The 17,703-nt window shown below is 43.1% G+C and overlaps 1 protein-coding gene across 5 annotated transcripts in view; it reads right to left on the minus strand.

Moving 5' to 3' along the window:
- CDYL (chromodomain Y like) overlaps positions 1–17,703 on the minus strand; it is a 182,881-nt gene that overhangs the window by 66,514 nt on the left and 98,664 nt on the right. For 2 of the 5 annotated variants that reach the window (XM_033115266.1, XM_033115264.1), the window contains exon 2: positions 12,377–13,043. In XM_033115266.1, the coding sequence (XP_032971157.1) occupies positions 12,377–13,043 (667 nt within the window). Of the gene's footprint in view, positions 1–12,364; positions 13,044–17,703 lie in introns of all 5 variants that reach the window. The other 3 variants (XM_033115265.1, XM_033115263.1, XM_033115267.1) reach the window with 2 other exon arrangements.

The raw sequence follows: 17,703 nt of genomic DNA on the forward strand, positions 1-17,703 counted from the left end.
CCCTGGTGCGTAGGCAGCAAGTAGAGTGGCGAAGGGCAGCCGGATCCCCACGTGGTGGCCCCCCGACCCAGCGTCAGCTCCGATAGGGTTCCCTTGCTGGCTCAGTGCACCAAACAAATATCCTTCTGTGTATGGGTGCCTTCAGGAACTGTGCCACTTAAGGGGTGCAGGACAACAGACAAAGGCGATGGAAAAGAAACGCTATCTCAGCCGTAGCACCATGTTCTTAGAAACCTCCAAGCCATGAGAGCCAAGTGGAGGAAGAAATGAATGCACAGGCAGAAGCACAAGAACGGTGAGGCAGAGGCCCAAGTAAACTGCTAGCCTGAACACCTGTGGAAGCCACAGGAGAGGAAATGAGGGAAGCCAGAGGCCAGGACGCTGGGACAAAGCGCGGGACTGCACTCCTGCTGCCAAGGACTTCTCGGTGCATCTGGAACATCCATCACCACTGATCACTGTGACCACTGTTGAGAGACCCACATTGCTCATACAAAAACAGTGCCTTTTGGTCCTCTGTCCTGGACCTGCGACGTTTTGGACTAGTTTTGTTCTCGGTTATGGCTGAATATAACATGCGTACAATAAATCATCTCTACTGCTGTTTTAGCTGAAGAAAAAAATAAACGAAACAGCCAGAGAGATAAAAGATGAACCAAAAATAGCAAGTGTTCCAGAAACAAGAATTCAAAAATAAAGATGAAAACAAGTGTTGGTGAGGATGTGGAGAAATTGGAACCCTGGGTGGGGGTATAAAATGACGCAGCTGTTATGGAAAACAGTACGGAGATTCCTCAAAAAAATTAGACAAAGAACTACCACGTGACCCAGCCATTCCACTTCTGGATACTTATCCAAAAGCATTCAAAGCAAGATCTCAAAGAGATATTTGTATGCCCATATTCACTGCAGCATTATTCACAACAGCCAAGACGTGGATGCAACCCAAATGTCCATCGCAAGATGAATAGATTAAAAAAATGTGGTATATATACACCATAAATTATGCAGCCTTAAAAAAGAAGGAAATCCTGTCCTATGCTACAACATGGATGAACCTCAAGGACATTCGCTAAGTGAAACAAGCCAGTCACAAAAGGACAAATACTGCATAATTCTACTCATTGAAGGTATCTAAAATACTCAAAATCACAGAAACAATAGCGTAGAATAGCGGTTGCCAAGGGCGGGCAGGGAGGACAGCAGTGTTGACTGGGCGCAGCGCGTCAGCTTTGTAAGATGAGAAGGTTCTGGAGATCTGTTGCACAACAAAGTGAGCGTACTTGACATTCTGAATTACACATTGCAAACGTGTACGATGGCAAACTTAATGTTTACGTGTTTATTACCACAGTTAAAAATGAAAACAAAAACAAAAACATAGTGAATCAAAATAAATGTGGCAGGGAGTGACCCATTCTGATGAAGGCTAAAACACCAAATTCAGTAACTGGGAGGTGACCAGCGGCCCGGGCACTGAACGCCTGCAGTGTGCCAGGACAGGAGCCAGACTGAAGACGGAGTGGGAAAGGAAGAGAACAAGCACCTGGGGATCACTTCTCCAGCTGTTTGGCCTAAAAGAAAGTGAAAATCAAGATGGAAACAAGATTTTTAATAACAATAGAACCGTGAGGAAAAGGGGCTAATGAATTTTAGTCCCTTCACTTCTTTCAGCCTAGTGCTCCTTACTTACCAGTACCAGCTGCGGTGACCAGCAACAGAGAGATGTAATGAAGCTAGCATACTGCAAGGACACAATCAACTCCATCACTAAGGTTAGAGATGAGGGTGCCACGGCTTCCATTTGGAGGCTGAATCCTCTGAGGTGACAGCTACAACTGGGGTTGGGAATGAAGGAATGCTGAAATAGTCCCAAGAGGCTGGTCAATCAGGAACACGGAAGGAGAAAGAGTCAGAACACAGGCCTCAACCAGGAAGGCTCTTCTTGTGGGGCTGGACGAGACTACCTCTCACCGCCCTAGCCCTAGCCCTGCCCCAGGCCTGGAAGAGCTGCTAGATGGGCATTCCTCCAGACGCAGAGGGCAGAGGGAAGGGGGGCGTTGCAGGAGGTTTCCCATTTCAGTGAGGCCAGGAAGGTGGATGGGAAATCCTCCTTCAGGAGGTTGAGAATGCTGGGGAATTTGATATAGACACACCTGTGTGTAAACGCTACAGGTGCACTACTAAGTCGGGGGGGCGGGGGGGAGGGGGTCAGAAGTGAAGGGGGAGGAAGCCAACCCAACTGGGAAAAATTACAGGAAAAGAATTCAGGGCTTTGTTAGAGGCTGTAGCTTGGGGATAACAATGAGGAAATGCACAGCATCACACACTGAGGTCATTTCCTTCTCCAAATGACCAGGAGCCCAAGCCAGTGGAAAGGCTCCACTGCTCTGAAACACATTGACAGTGAGCTTTAAGGTGAGTATGTCTGGGTGAGGGTCAGAGTTATTATCTATAAAGATGCCTCCTCTTGGATGCTGTCACACAAGAAAAATCATTCCCTGATATTTTAAAAAGATTTTCTGCGCCATTAGCCTACAGATGTTTTCTTCAGTTTTTCCAGTTCAAAGAACCACCTATCATCATTCCGTATTTGTATGCAAGCCTTGCTCTGGCTCTTACTGAATTGAAACTGCCTTGGCAACTTCTCCGAACCCACCCCAACAAATCTTCTGTTTCTTTTTACTCTTATTCTTTTTAGAAGACAAACACTAGTAATGAAAGTAGAAGTGACAGAAATTCCTCCAACAACTCATTCATCGCCATGCAAATGTTAATTAAGCACCAATTACATATAAACAATTGGACCAGACAATGTAAAAGATTCTCAAGAAGATTAGAATGTTTGCCAGAGTGCTTTCCCATTTTTCCATGTAAAGTATTGAGTTTGTTCATCCATTCTGGATCTTTCTCTGCATCTTTTCCACCAGATTTTACTTTCTCAGAGACTCTTCTAGGAAATTAGCTCTCATCCCTCCAGTCCAGGTGTCTAAGCCACTTTGGTTAAGACTTCTTCACCCTAAATAAAAGCACCTTGGAGAACCTGATTTAGTGTCTTCCTTCAAGAGGTTTCTGATAAACTGAGTTTTAAAATAGCCTTTGTTCATTTGTAATTAAAAATGTGACAGACTTACAAACGGTGACCTATTAAATTAGGAGATAAATGCAGCACTTAGCTCCCCCGCCCCCCAAGAGAAGACTGTAAGGACTCTGAATGGAAGAGCACCACATTTAGATTCAAAAATAGAAAGTGAAAAGATAAACAGAATTCAATGTCATGGTGAGCAACATCCAGTGCACAACCATGAGGGAGCGGAGGGTTACGTCCAGTGCGAGAGGACCACAGAAAAGCTGAAACGTGACATTAACCGACATAATTATCCAAACTATTAATATTTAATACTCACAATATTCTGTAATTTAGGGAAGTCGTACTGTATTTTAGATGTACTTGTTAACTTCAATTGGGTCAAGACTATTGACAGCAGTTGCTAATTTCCATTTCTATTGTTAACAGCCCTGGATTTCCCTTGGGGAACCAGTTTAAATGAAGTTAACGTCTCACCCCTTGGAAGTTCTGGGAAAGACTGTTTTCTGCCTGTTTTGCAGAGAGGTTAAAATGCCTGCTAGAACTGCTGACAGCACCTTGCTTCTATGAGGGAAGGGTTTGCCTGAATGAAGCGAGAGCCCAGGAGTGGGGAGAGCCAATAGATGCCATTTTTGTTTGTTTAAGCCACTTTGAGTTCAGTTTCATTCACGTGAGACAGGATAAAAGTCTCAACTAATACAGTGCTATCAATATTGTGAATTATGCTTATAAATAAAAAGGCGCTTGTCAACACTGTAATACAGAATAACTAAAGAGAAGTCAGGAGTAGGTTCTAACATGGACCCTATTGTCTCACCAACTCCGCTGAGTGACTGTTATCTAATTACATTCTCTTTCACCTACAAAATTAGCCTTCTCTGAAACAGGGAGAAGGATGTTGAAGGGACTTGAAACAAAACAAAGGCAACAGAACAACATGCTCAGAACTCAGACCGAAGGGCCTGCCTGTACTGTGTGTGTGTGTGTCTCTTGCTCTGACCCCCAAAACACAGGCTGTCACTGGAGGAATATTCTAGAAGGCCAGTACCATGCTGCAGATTACAGCAGTAAAAATGGGAATACAGAAGACAAGCAGAATTTGTAACAGGTGTCCGTCCAGTCCCCACTGCTAGGCAGCAACAAAAAGGAATTTCACTTAAATACGATTTTCTTTCCTCTGCCCTTGCACCAGTCAATTATAAAGTTTAAGAGGAGCCAAAACTTGAAGTCAGACAGAGTACCCCCCTTAGACATATGACCCAAGGAATCCAAATTCCTTTCAAATTATAAAACTCCAATAAAATACACTTTGGTATATTCAAAACTGAGCAGGAACCATAAAATTAATGCAAATTAATGTGAGGTTTTCTGCTGTAAATCCCTTAAGGCAGAGATTAGATAGCTCTGTTCATTCTGACCCTGGCATGGAAGTATCGGTCCTTGAGTGGTGCCAGGAGGGCCAAAGATCACTGCCCTCTCTTCTGAAACGCTCCCTTTTAGCAGTTTGCACACTATAGCTCACGCAGGAAGAGCTCAGTGTGGTCCCCGGGTGAGTGTTCCATGCACATTCACGAAGGATTCACATTTTGAAAAAGTTACACTATCCCCCATTAAAAAAAAGGGCAAAGGATCTATAAAGCGAATTAACAGAAAAATAAATGCAAACAGCCAAATACAACCTGTGAAAAGAGTTTTCATGTTTTAAAATTAAAACAATGAGAAACAAGTTTTCTACCTTCTCATCTGGCAGACGTAAAAGTTGATGAAGAACAAGTAAATGGGCACTCTCAATCTTACAGCTTGTTTAAAAGAGCAATTTGGCAGCGTCTATCAAAATTTTAATCAATTACAGCCCTGGCACTTTACTCTTGTTTACAAAAGCAGGTCTCTAAGTAACTCAAACGATTCAGGAAAAAAATGTATATGCACATTATGTGTGTCTGTATATGAATGTGTATAAATATACACACATGGGGCGGGGAGAAGAGAGGAAAAAGTGAATGAGGCAAAATGTAAGCTATTAGTGAATGTGGATAAAGAGTATATGGGTTATTCTTACACTTGTCTTGCAATTGCTCTGTAAGTTTGAAGTCAATTCAAAATATCAAAAATCAAATTTAAAATTTCAAAAGAAGTGAGGCAGAGATTTGAGTCTTAAAATGGAAATTTTCTAAGACATGATGATAAATGAAAAGGGCAAATGCCCGAACAATTTATGTAGTATGATTCCATTTCAGAGAGTATAAACACACAGAAGATCTGAAATGACACATTAAACTATTAATGTTCCCTCTGGGGAAGGAAATGGTATTTTGAGGGGAAAAGGTAATGGTAAACTTTCCTATTTCAGTCAATGTACTTTCAAATTACTTGCGTCAAGATTCGAAGAATTTATGGATTACTTGCACTAAAGACAGAGATGTATGTTAGCATTTCTGTCACTGTAACATCAATAAAATATACAGTTGACCTTTGAACAATGAGATGGTTTGGGGCACCAACCCCTGCACAGTCAAAAATCTACATCTAACTTTTGACTCCCTAAAGACTTTACTACTAACAGCCAGTTGACCAGAAGCCTCCAATAACATACTTGTAAACAGTTAACACATGTTGTATGTTATGTCTGTATTAGTGTATTCTTACAGTCCAGTAAGCTAGAGAAAAGGAAATGTCAAGAATCATGAGAGAGAAAACACGTTACAGTACTGTATACTGTATAGGTACTGTAAGTTACGTCAGCTGTTCACAAGTTGCATCGTCTCTCAGTTCCTACATCAATATTGTCTTATATGATACAAAACACTGTAGATGTTACATGTGTTACTAACACTAGTCATCAAAAATAAAAAGAATGTGAAAAAGAAATTCGTATTTATAGGTATTGTGATTCATGCATTGATAACAAAGCAGCAGCAGTAAGATTGTTTTATGGTAGCCTAATGTCATCGATATGACTCAATTTCCAGTTTACTTATTGAAAGAAATCCATATGTAAGTGGACCCGCATAGTTCAAACCTGTGTTGTTCAGAGGTCAACTATATTTATTTATGAGGAAAAACTCAATGTCTACAGCTGCTGTGGTTCTCACCTAATGGATACACCCAGACACAGGTCCCTTGTGGGAATGTGGGTGTGCAGGCAGGAACCAGGGACACTGATTTGTCACGATGCCTGAGGCCATCACTAGCATCTTAAAGGCAGGACCAGGAATGCTAAACCAGGAAGTGTCCAGGCCCAAATGCCACAGGCTCCCTCTGCTAAGAAACAGACACTAAATCTCCGATGGCAGGTTTATATGATGTGTTCACACACTACATAGCCACAAAGTCTTTTAGGAGAATGAAACAGAGCTATTTGTGTGACTATGAAAATATATACAAGATGTATCCATAAAATTAAAAACAAAAAACAAACAAAATAAAAACCTAAGTTGAACCACACAACAAGTATGAGCCCATTGATATATTTAAAAGATGTGCATGTATATCCAATTTCTGGAAGGAAAAAACTGTTAGTAGTGGTTATCTCTGGAGAGTAGACGGAAGTGGAGCTTGTAGGAATGGGAGTTACTTTTCTTTTTTCTTTGAGATGTTTTAAACATTTTCTAATGTTTTCCTGTTATTTAATTTAATTATTAAAATATTTATTAAAAACAATACAATTGCCTGGAGACAATTTTAAATCAAGATATGCTAAGGCTAAACAATCTCATGAGAGAACAGGAACTAAATGTACCTAACTCTAAGAATCTAAAATATCCTAGAACAAAAATGTAACTGTACTTGGTCTATGAAGCCACTTAACACAACATAGGATGGTAGCTGTTTCACTTCAGTGAACCTCAGAGCCACTGGGTAGGCTTGTTACCCAGTCTGCCAGGCCCACTGAGACTTCAGGTCAGGAGGTGTGAATAGGGCCTGCGGTGTATATGTCCCCAGATGCCGCTGATGCTGCTGGCTTGGGTACCGCACTTTGAGAACCATAGGTAGGGGGTTAAAAAAAAGTGGAAATGAAAAGTAAAAACGAATCAATCAATCACAATGGCTATAGAATGGGCTCAGTGGGTGAACAGCATGCCAAGTCCTAATGGTCCTTGAACAGATCACGAAGCTGTGTGTGGGGGGGTGGGGTGGGGGAATCTCCCCGAGGGAGCACAGCACAGAGCTCAGCAGTCAGGCATGGACTCCAGAGCCTACATGGCTCCTCCTGCTGGGACTTACGATGGCCAACAGCTGGCTGGTTCTTCAGATTTAATTCACTTTTACATAAAATAGGAGGTCCAATTACAAAAGGCAAGCTGATACCTTAGTGAAAACTGTTTTAATGCTCTGGAAAGGTTTTAAAGTTAAAAAGTAGTTGTCAGGTTAGACAGAAGTGGGAAATGGAAAGAATGAAAAATTCTAGGACTGTGCACTTAGATGTGTAAGTGTCCAATTTAAAGAAACGCAAACTGGAATTAGTAGATGATGCTTTATGGTTGTGCTTCAAACTGAACTCCAATCAGATCCATACTCCAAAAAAAGCGGGCTGGGCTTTTCAAAAAAGTGGCGAATGAAATACCCCTTTTAAAGGTCCTGGCTCTACATCAATGATTGGCACATAACTGCACATTTCAGTTTTGAAATAAACACCCTGGGGTGACCAAGTCTTTAAGGGACTGCTGCTGCCCGACAAGAGTGCCTGCTCCAGGGGGCTCGCTGCCTGAAACTGCACAAGAATCTGGAACACACCCAGGTGCTAGGCCCCCTGAGCTCACCTCCAGGGAGGAACAAGGAACAGTTTACTCTGGGCAATGACATCATTCAGCCCGAGGCTACCTAGTGAACGCTTAGGAAGCGGGTGGACAGAGATGGTCCATTTGCTTTCCTCAAAGGTTTACTCCACTTGGGTTCACTTTTAGCTTCTGTGATCTTTCCATGTGTAAGGAGGTTTGTTCCTTGTGAGATAATACATGTGGAAGCCTCTAACACAGGGCTTGATATACAGGAGGTGCCAACAAATGTCTGTTGGTTTCAAATTTCAATCTTTTTTGATCAAACCCTCACATACATACGCATTACATAGCCTGGCTTCAAATGTCCTCTCTTCTCAAGTAGACATGTCCTGCTGCGGCCATGCTGAACACCACGCCCTCTGGGCACTGGTCTCCGGGCTTCCTAACCTTCTTTGGGGTGAAATTCTAATTTCAGCACCTAACTAATAAATGGGCCTCTTCCTAGATGAGGCTGCTGATCTGACACTTTAGCTTCCCTGATCATCACAAACAAGGCAGACAGATCATCTGTTTTCAATTCTTACTGAGAGGAATTTATACTCCAGCTCCTTCCTCAGAAGGAACCACATTTTCCTGAACAATTTCTCCTGGGACCCTCCTTCAATTGAAAGGCTCATGGGATGGGAAGCAGGTGATCACATGTAGTGTGTTAAGGTCATTTCCTGAGTCATTTTCCTCCCAAATCCCTTGGCTTTGACTTAGGATCCAGCAGCCAAACCTATAGGATAACACTGGTAAGGTTTGGGCCTTAATTTCAAAAAGTTTGTTAATAGTATTTTCTCAAATGTTATGCTTGTTGAATGACCAATTATAGATTTGAATTCACGAGAGAACAAAGTAAGATAAGCCAGTTTTTAAAAGCGATCGTTTCTTTCGTAGGATTATTTCATTAGGCAATTAAAAGAGCAAGAAAACATCATCAACTTATTAATAAAGAACAGACATAAGACTGCTGTATTGTCTAAATTTTAAATTTTCTCCTATTTCTCAGCGAAGCAATATATTCATCGTTTAAATCTTTTTTCATACTAAAACAGTTAAAAACTAAACACACATATGGTTATTCTATAAAAGTAATCATGTGTGTGTGAAAATTCTCCAGAAACATTTACTTTTTTGATAAACAGATATTTAAATATCTGTTGTGTTTGGTGGCAAAAATACCCTTCACACACGATTAATGTTTTGAAGAGGAGATGGTTCATTTTACAATGATGCCATTTAGTATCTGCTTCAATTAGTTTTAGAAAATGAATTAGTTTTCTTACGTAGCTCTAAAATTAATATAGAAAGTAAAAACAAACAACTGCTTTAAAAATGTTCTAGTGTGGACCAACAGCTAACACGGTTTCAGTACTGAATGTCTTCATTCAGGAAAGATACACCTGAGAGGAGTAAGAGGTTTTCCGGAATGTTTCCATGCTTCTGGCCCACATACCTCGTCATTCAATAGCACGCCCCCCCTCACCCCACCCCGCCATTTAGTGTGACCCAGTGATTTGGCTACAAAGATTCATTACCATCCTTGCCTTTAGAAAGCATTGGAATCACTCCTTCCATAAACATTTGCAGAACACCTACTACACAACATAGGATGGTAGCTGTTGAACTTCAGTGAACCTCAGAGCCACTGGGTAGGCTTGTTACCCAGTCTGCCAGGCCCTCTGGAAACAGTACGATTCAGCCTTGTTGAAACAAACCCATCCTTGGAGCTTGCATTCCAGTTGAGGGAACAACAAAAACATCTTTCTGCAAAGGGAAAGGATGAGGGAAGGAGAGGCACAAAGCATTTGGTAGGTGGCCAGTCACCTAAGACACCACTTCCTAACGCCATCACGTTTCTTTAAACTGCAGGCTCCTGTGGATGGAGGTGCTGGTTCTTTTCCTTCTTAATCTCTCTGTAGGCCTGACGTGGATCATTACCTAGGGGATGTCCTTCACCACGGTCCTGAACACGTTCCCAGTGGCTGCTATGCTTCCTCTCATCGAAGTAGAAAGTATACAGGACTCAAGGCCAGCAGAGAAAGGCAGTCACGGGGGCCTTGGAAATACAGGCTTACTCCACTCCCCATCTACCTAACTCCATAGCACAAGATAAAATACTTTATGATTTTATGCTTGCACGTCCCTTGTGGGTTTAACCAAAGCCACCCTGGGACGTTAAAACATTTTTTTGAAATGGGAAGAGTAATAAAAAAAGGAAGTCACTTATTTAAATGGAAGTCATTACCCTCCTTAAATACAAAACTGAAGGCACAAGTGTGATAAAAGAATGCAGAAACTTACTTACGGGTCAAAAAGGTTTTGAAAATCGTACCTCTCGCCCCCTAAAAAGGTAGGTACATCCGAGTACTTTTGTAGACAAAGTGGAACCACAGATGTGCTGAAGCCTTTTGTGTCCCCTTGCCCACGCCGCCTTACTGCCCCAGGGTTATGACTTCCTAGAGCAGAGGTTAGCAAATTTCTTCCTGAAGAGCCAGAATGTCAATTTTTCCAGCTCTGCAGGCTATACAGTTTCTGTCACAATGCCTCAACTCTGTCCTTGTAGCTGGAAAGCAACCACAGTCCATAAGTGAATGAATGGCCATGGCTGTGTTCCAATAAAACCTGATTTATGAACACAGAAATATGAATTTCTTATATTTTCACGTGCTATGAAATCTCTTGCCTTTTTTCAAACATTAGAAAACATAAACCCACTTTTGGCTTGCCGGCCCTACTGAACCAGATGGGGGGCTAGGCTACGTAGTTTGCCCCCGAGTGGCAGTGCGGGCCCAGGCCTTGTTTGTAGCACCAGAGCCCAGCACAGGGCCTGGCTTGAAATAATCAATAAATAAGTAGGTATTTGTCTAGTGGAGGCAACAGGCAATGTTGAGAAGAAGATGGGAGTAGTCGGTAAGAAATGTTCTGATCCCACCTCTGCTTTCAGTTCTGCGTGAACACTGGACTCAACTTCCCTGTGTGCAGAACAGGCCTGCTACTAGATTTACAGTCCCTTCTACCAGTGAACTGTTATGGTCCTTCATTGACAACAAGGTAGGAGAAAAGTGTACCCATGAGCAGGTCATCAACATGGAAAGCCAACTATGTACAGGAGCTCACACAGGTGAGGGTGAAACGTGTGGGGTGCGGGAAGAGCAGCAGCATTTGGGTAAAGCAAGTATCCAGAAAATGGCAACTTCCTGCCCAAAGGGAACCCCGTATTTCAGCTTAGGTCCCTCTACACAGCTACAGGCCTAAGCCAGGACCTGTTGGATGCACCACAGCCAGATGGTCAGCGTCTTAGGTGAGTATTTTTCTTCAGAGGGAAACAAGTCCCCCAAACAAACCACCATCATTTTATTGTTTTATGTTAGTCTAGTAGCATTAGTTGAGGGAGACATAACAGTTAGAGACAATTACAAAACTGCAACACAGAGGGCAAGGAGGCCATAAGGAAGGCAGGCTCAGAGCTGACGGGGTGAACAAGGAGCAGGGTAGGCACGCTGCTCCTGGCGCTGGGGACAGGGGGGCCAGCAGGGGTGCTGACACTTGCTAGAGGGGCAGGTGAGGGCGAGCAGACACGCTTAGGAGCACGCCTCTAACTAAGGTGATGCTGTGCCATGACACCAGCCACTGGGCTTCCCCTCCGGTCGGAGAACGGATGGGAGCTGTCAAAAGGCAGGAAGCAGGGAGAGCAATCCAAAAGCCATGGCAGGTAGGAAATCAGCGGGCCTGTAGTGAGGGACGGCAAGTGGTGCTCACTAACAGAATCCATACAAACTGGTGGCTGGCGAGGCATGGCGCGGTGCGGGAAAGGAAGCTGCCCGTGCTAATTCCCAAGTGCGCTGTCCCGGGAGATGTAGAGGCCATGACACAACCAACGAGGCTGCGGAATCCAGGAGCAGGGGTGAAAACAAAACAGAAAATACCACCCATGTGGAACGGACTCCCACTCTGAAAAAGGGACAATGGGATCCGAACAGCTGACGATTTGCAGAGAAACAAACCCAAGTCCCGAAGGCTCTACTAGGTGAACCCTCCTCATCGAAAGGCATTTGTTACTTAAATGGGTTAGCAAAATAAGGATGATGACTTCTAATCAATACTGGTCACAGAAAATTCGGATGGATTCTCAACATGAGACCCAGTATCTAAGATGTCTAAAGGCAGGTGGCTTCACAAAGAAACTTCCTGTAAAACACACTAACCATAACCTATGTAGAGTGGGACGTAGTTTCTATCACGTGAACGTACCGTTGTGGGTGGCAAATTAAATAGAGAGAGCAAGTGCTGACGTAAGAGATAAATCCCAAAGGCTCCAAGAAAGGAGAAGCTGGCGAAATCTCTCAGAGCTTACAGCTGACGACCGCTGGGAACAGACTGCAGGTTCCCTGCCCCCCCACCCCCCGAGAGGACCGAGCGTAGAAAGGAGCACCCACAGCCCCGAGAAACCACCAGGCATGCGAAGGACCAGTCCGTGGCCATCCACGGAGACAACGCCCACGGAGCCACTCACCTGGACACTCACCTTTCCCGTTAACGGCTAACCCCGTGGCCATGGCTGCAGTCACGGGGCCAGACACCTGAGGCACTAGTGGGTGTATTCGGGGCCTGCTCCCCATTCTCGCTCGCTCTGCACCAGGGCCCAGTAAAGCTCCGACAGGCTTTTCGGCTGTCACTTCTGGTGCGACCGTGTCCTCCTGAGCCTGCTCAACAGGGTCCAGTTTCTCGGGGCTCTCACTCTGAAAACCGTCCACTGCGGTCCTGCTCTTAATGGGACTCTTAGGCACAAGGATCTTTATACCTGATTTTGCAAGGTCCATATTCTTCCGGTTTGAGAGAGATGGAGCTGTGTTTTTCCTGAACTTCTGGCTGGCAGCAAATAACTGACTGTTTTTGGACTCGTGGTCTTTGCCGATCACTAGTGATTTGGGAGAGGTCTTAGAAAAGTTGCTGTTGGTGGATCTAGAAATCTGTTTCCTAGCATTGTTTGGGGAGGTCCTATTTGTTCTGGTTAATGTGCTTTCCTTCTGCTTTTCAGTGTGGTGTCTATTAAAATCATGAATATATTCCTCACAGTTCACAAGATGCTGTTCTGGTTCCCAAGTGTCGTCCTCGCTCTCATAGCCTTTCCACCGAACCAAATATTCTGTCTTCCCTTTTTTGTTTTTCCTTTTGTCAACAATCCTTTCAACCTGTTTATAAAAGACAGTAAAAAAGTATAAATAACTTTAAAAAAATACAAGTTTAATAACAAAACATCAAAAATAATAAAAACCACAATAAATAATGAAAATGATCTTCTCTTCCCCAAGCCAAATCATCTGAAAATAGAACAGTAACAGAACATTTGGGATTTTAGCAATTTCCTTGAAATTAAGTCAAACAAAATGCTAACATGTTAGGTTCACAGTGTATGAATGTGCATTAAGTAGGGTATGTTTTTGTGATTCCAAGGGGGCTCCTGTCTTATTTTCACATTAACCCGACCACCTGAGCTGGCTTCCACGGTCATCCCCAGCCCTGTGCCTGGTCATCCTTGGGTTACCAGGAGCAGACATTCAAGCAATGGCTCAGGTGTGGTAAGGGCAGCAGGCTACGCAGGGCTGAGAGCCTCCTGAGATGTGGAACTGGTTCACTGAGGAAACATGGCCGGTACTGGAAGTATCCTTTAGAAGCACTCGCTTAAAATTAAAAGGGCAACAGAAAATGTAATGCTTCATTGGTAATAAACTAGTACAGAATGGTCAGCTTATCTACCTTTAAATCCTGGTTTTAACTAATTTTACACTAATATCTTTAAAGGAAGATGTTAATCTTTGAATTTGATGATCAATACGTCCCATATCAAATTTATGAATTCACACGACCTTTCCACAAAACGTTATTACTGTGACAAATTCTAATACCTTAACATCCTAAGTGTAAATGGGAAATCTTCTATGACTCACATGAACAAAATATATTTCACATAATGTCCCCCATGTTATTGGAGAAATACTTAGAATTTGTTATCTCCCCAGTTAACTGCTTCCCCAATGGTAGTATACACCTCTGTACCTTGTAAATAGAGGTATACAGGCATAAAGCTCCTTAATTACGGACACAAAGGTCTAAGCCCATCAATTATCAAGAACATCAATAAATTTCTGGCAAAGTTAAAGGTTAGGTCAGATGACATAACAGTGTATCTAGTTCCAAAAGAACAGAGGCTAATTGAGTACAACTGTAGACACGTTCGGAGAATGGGGAATATTTCACCCCATCATTTCCCCTACACAAAACAAAACAAAACCCAAACTCTCCAATATCTCTGTATGGGACATAGAGAATTAGAGCCCTTAACTACAGAAAAGCATAAAATTAAATACACATTATCGCTCCCATTCAAAACGGATTAAGGGTAAAGAGGGCCTTGCTGCAGCAGATGGCAGACTTCACGCCTAACACCACTCCAGAGTTGTAAGTAATGTGAGATCTGCATATTCAAGCTTTGAAAGTGATGCCCCCGCCCCCTCTTTTGCTTGTGAAGAGTTAAGTATATGGGCAGAAGCATTTCAATTTAGGTAAAAGATGTGCTTTTGGAAAATTCTATGCAAATCAATTTCATGGCAGAAGTAATTTAATAAAAGTTTTAAATATAAGGGGGAAATAAATTATCTCATAAGATAAAGCTGTGTTTAATATTTCTTTCTAAATCAATTTCCATTCCAGAAACAAAGTACAGTAAACCAGAGCACCCTTTTTTCCTTTCTTCCATTTCTTTAAAATTGAAGCAGGGTCTGATGAAGCAGCACGAGTGTCTTTCCCTTCCTTTCCTTGTCTCATTGGTTCCTCCCCTCCAGGGTGGATACCCCTGGAAACTTCCTTCACTTGCCACGCCACACACACACACACACTCACACCAGTTCCCTACCATAGCTGCTGAGCTGTTCCCTGTTGTACCCGCTCAGGACCCCTAGAGGAGGTATTTATACAACAGGGAGCAACTCAGGAGCTGTGGTGGGTGCATGTGCTGTGTTTTCTGTATCCTCAGCGGCCAGACTTCGTTTAAACACTGAAAAAAGGTAGTAAGGGGAGACACATTAGACCAGGGGTTGGCAAACTTTATGTGAAGGGCCAAATGGGTCACGGGTCTGCCAGCCACTCAACTCTGCCACTGCAGCACGAAAGCAGCCACAGACAACACGAAAATGAGGTAGCATTGAAAACAAAACAAAAAAGCAGCTATGGACACAAAGATTAGGATTTTGTAATTTTCATGTGTCATAAAAAACGTTAACATCATACTTCAAGTTGACCTGCAGGTACTAGTTTGCTAACCCCTCACCAGACTGTGAAGGAGCAGCAGGGTATTCGGCTGCAGACGTGCTGCCCTCCTAAATCTTGTGGAAGACACACAGCTGACAAGGAGACAACAAACATGACTTTGAAGTGGCAGGTCTGTGAGAGTCACATGGGCACGAGACGGGTGGGAGGGCTGGGCCAACAACCACCACAGGCCTCTAACACCAACTTCAGACTAAATGGGGGACATCGTCCTTCCTCAATTCCTGGTCTGAGTGGCTGAAATAATCTCCCACAAAAAGGCAGCAACATGGATTCAACAATTTTTTTTACTGGAATATTAAGCCTAAAATTATTTCCAGAGCATTCTTAGAGTGGTGAGGGAGGAAAACCACAAGACAGACACATAAATCTTTCTTCGGGTTTTCAGTCCCTTCCCCTTGCATTCTCCCTCTCCCCACCATAATTGTTTCTGTAAAACAGTAGCAATGAACTGTCCCTCTCAAAGTATATATGTAGGTATCCATTTCTAGCTACAGAATTTAAGTGCAAAAGATTTTATACAAAACAAACTCTTTGCAGAAGCATATGAAATTGCAGATTAAGTTCTACCAAAAGTTTTAAAAACCAAGACAAAAGGAAGGAAGGAAGGAAAGGAAGGAAGGAGGGAGGGAGGGAGGCAGGCAGGAAAATCTCATGGGCATCACCCAGTAGGTACTGTTTTGCAACATTACCCACAATCACACGTAGGGTAAAATTCTGGCAAACCCAAATCAAAACACCGTTCTTTGACTACCAGTGGCACAGTAAACAGACCAAAGTTCTTGTTAGGATTTCCTTCTAAAACTCAGTCTAAAAAACCAAAATGTGAAACAAGAAAAACCAGGCTTTCCTTAACATGACAAAGTCCTCTGATGGTTTGCAGAGCAGTGAAATTAATCAAAAAGCATCACTGCAAACACCTAACCTACTTTACCTACCTCAGAGCACACTCCCAGCATATCTCTAGGCCCAGGAAAGTGATGAAATGTGCTACAGGGTTGCAGAAGACAGAAAGAAAAGGATGGACAAAAGGTTCATTAACACATTAACAAAAATCCATAGAAAAACCCAAACTGGTTAAAGAGTTCAGTAAGAGAAGGAAGAAAGAGAAACTCTGCCATTGTTGCAGTTAAAACACCAAACAACCTGATAAATAACCTTAGGGCAAGATGTGTAAATACATTGTCTTACAAGAAAAAGGCCAAAGTTGCAATATAGTCACAGACAAAAAGTTTGTTACATGCTATCATTATCTAAATAACTGTGTCAGCAGCCATACTGGTTGCTAATACTTGCTCTGATTCCTCCGGAACAGTGGGAGTAGGCTACCAGGATAACTTTGAAGCCACAAGCAAAGCCACAAAGCCTTTTCTCAGGTTTGGGTCTTACACCAATGGCTGGATAATTTGGAACAACCAAACATCACTATGGAAAAAAAGAGTAAATAAAAACCCTGCTTATATCAAAAAATTCTGGTGGACCTTGGGAAAGCAACAGCTCTTTAGATGAGAAAGATCCATTTTCACCAGCCATTCGAAAGTCGTGTTACCTGTTAAGAATGGGAAAAGGTGCCTTTACTAAGAACAGTTCTTAACCAGAAGGAAAATAGGCAGATAGTTCTATTGCAAGAAATAGAGCAATAATAAAAACATAACTATTTGATGGTACTGGAAATAAACCAAAAGTCTGAAACAGGAGACTGGACCTCGTAACAGGGAACCCAAATCGCTTCTGCACTCCCCTGTCTGCTGCTGGTTAAATTCATGCAGCAAGTGCAATCTTAGGGCTTCAGGGTGTCAGAGGGCAGAGTCAGGAGATGACAGGGCAGCTATCACTGAGGAGGAGGTCCCAGACAGCAAGGCGCGGGATGGGGACAGACTCCGGGACTACACCGGGCAGTGGAAAGCAGCAGCTGGTACAGTGGGGGCAATCCCCAACTCTGATGCTTCACTACGAAGCTTCACAGGACTCAGCACAGTCCCAGGCGTGGCTATGATCTATTAAAGTGGAAGGACACTACGCAAAACCAGCGAAAGGAGAAAGCACATGGGGTGCTGTCCAGGGCAACCCGACTGTGAGCTGGCAAGGGTCCTCTCCCAGTGGAGACACACAGGATGTGCTTCATTCCTTTAGCAATGAGTTGTCACAACACGTGCAAAGTGCTGTCTACCAGAGAAGCGCATTAGAGACTCAGTGCCAGGATTTTTATGAGTTGCTGGTCACACAGGCACATCCTGCCTAGCAGGTATCAAAATTCAGATTCTTGGAAGGAAAGCGGGTGTCCAGCACAAACCATATCAATGATCACTGTATCAAACTTCAAAAACCCAAGATAAGAAAAACGTACACCAACCCATGAGTAGAGGACAGGAGGAAAGGACGTTACATACAGGGCCACAGCGACGGAGACCAGTAGACAAGCCACCGAAGGAAAAACTGCCCATTCAGATTTCTGTATCTAGAAAAACAATACACTGAAGAAGCAATGCTCGAGTTCCATTTCTGGGATGGCAATATAAGGAGCTC

Source organism: Rhinolophus ferrumequinum, chromosome 9 (genome assembly GCF_004115265.2).
Source record: "Rhinolophus ferrumequinum isolate MPI-CBG mRhiFer1 chromosome 9, mRhiFer1_v1.p, whole genome shotgun sequence".
In the NCBI taxonomy this organism is placed as follows: Eukaryota; Metazoa; Chordata; class Mammalia; order Chiroptera; family Rhinolophidae; genus Rhinolophus; species Rhinolophus ferrumequinum.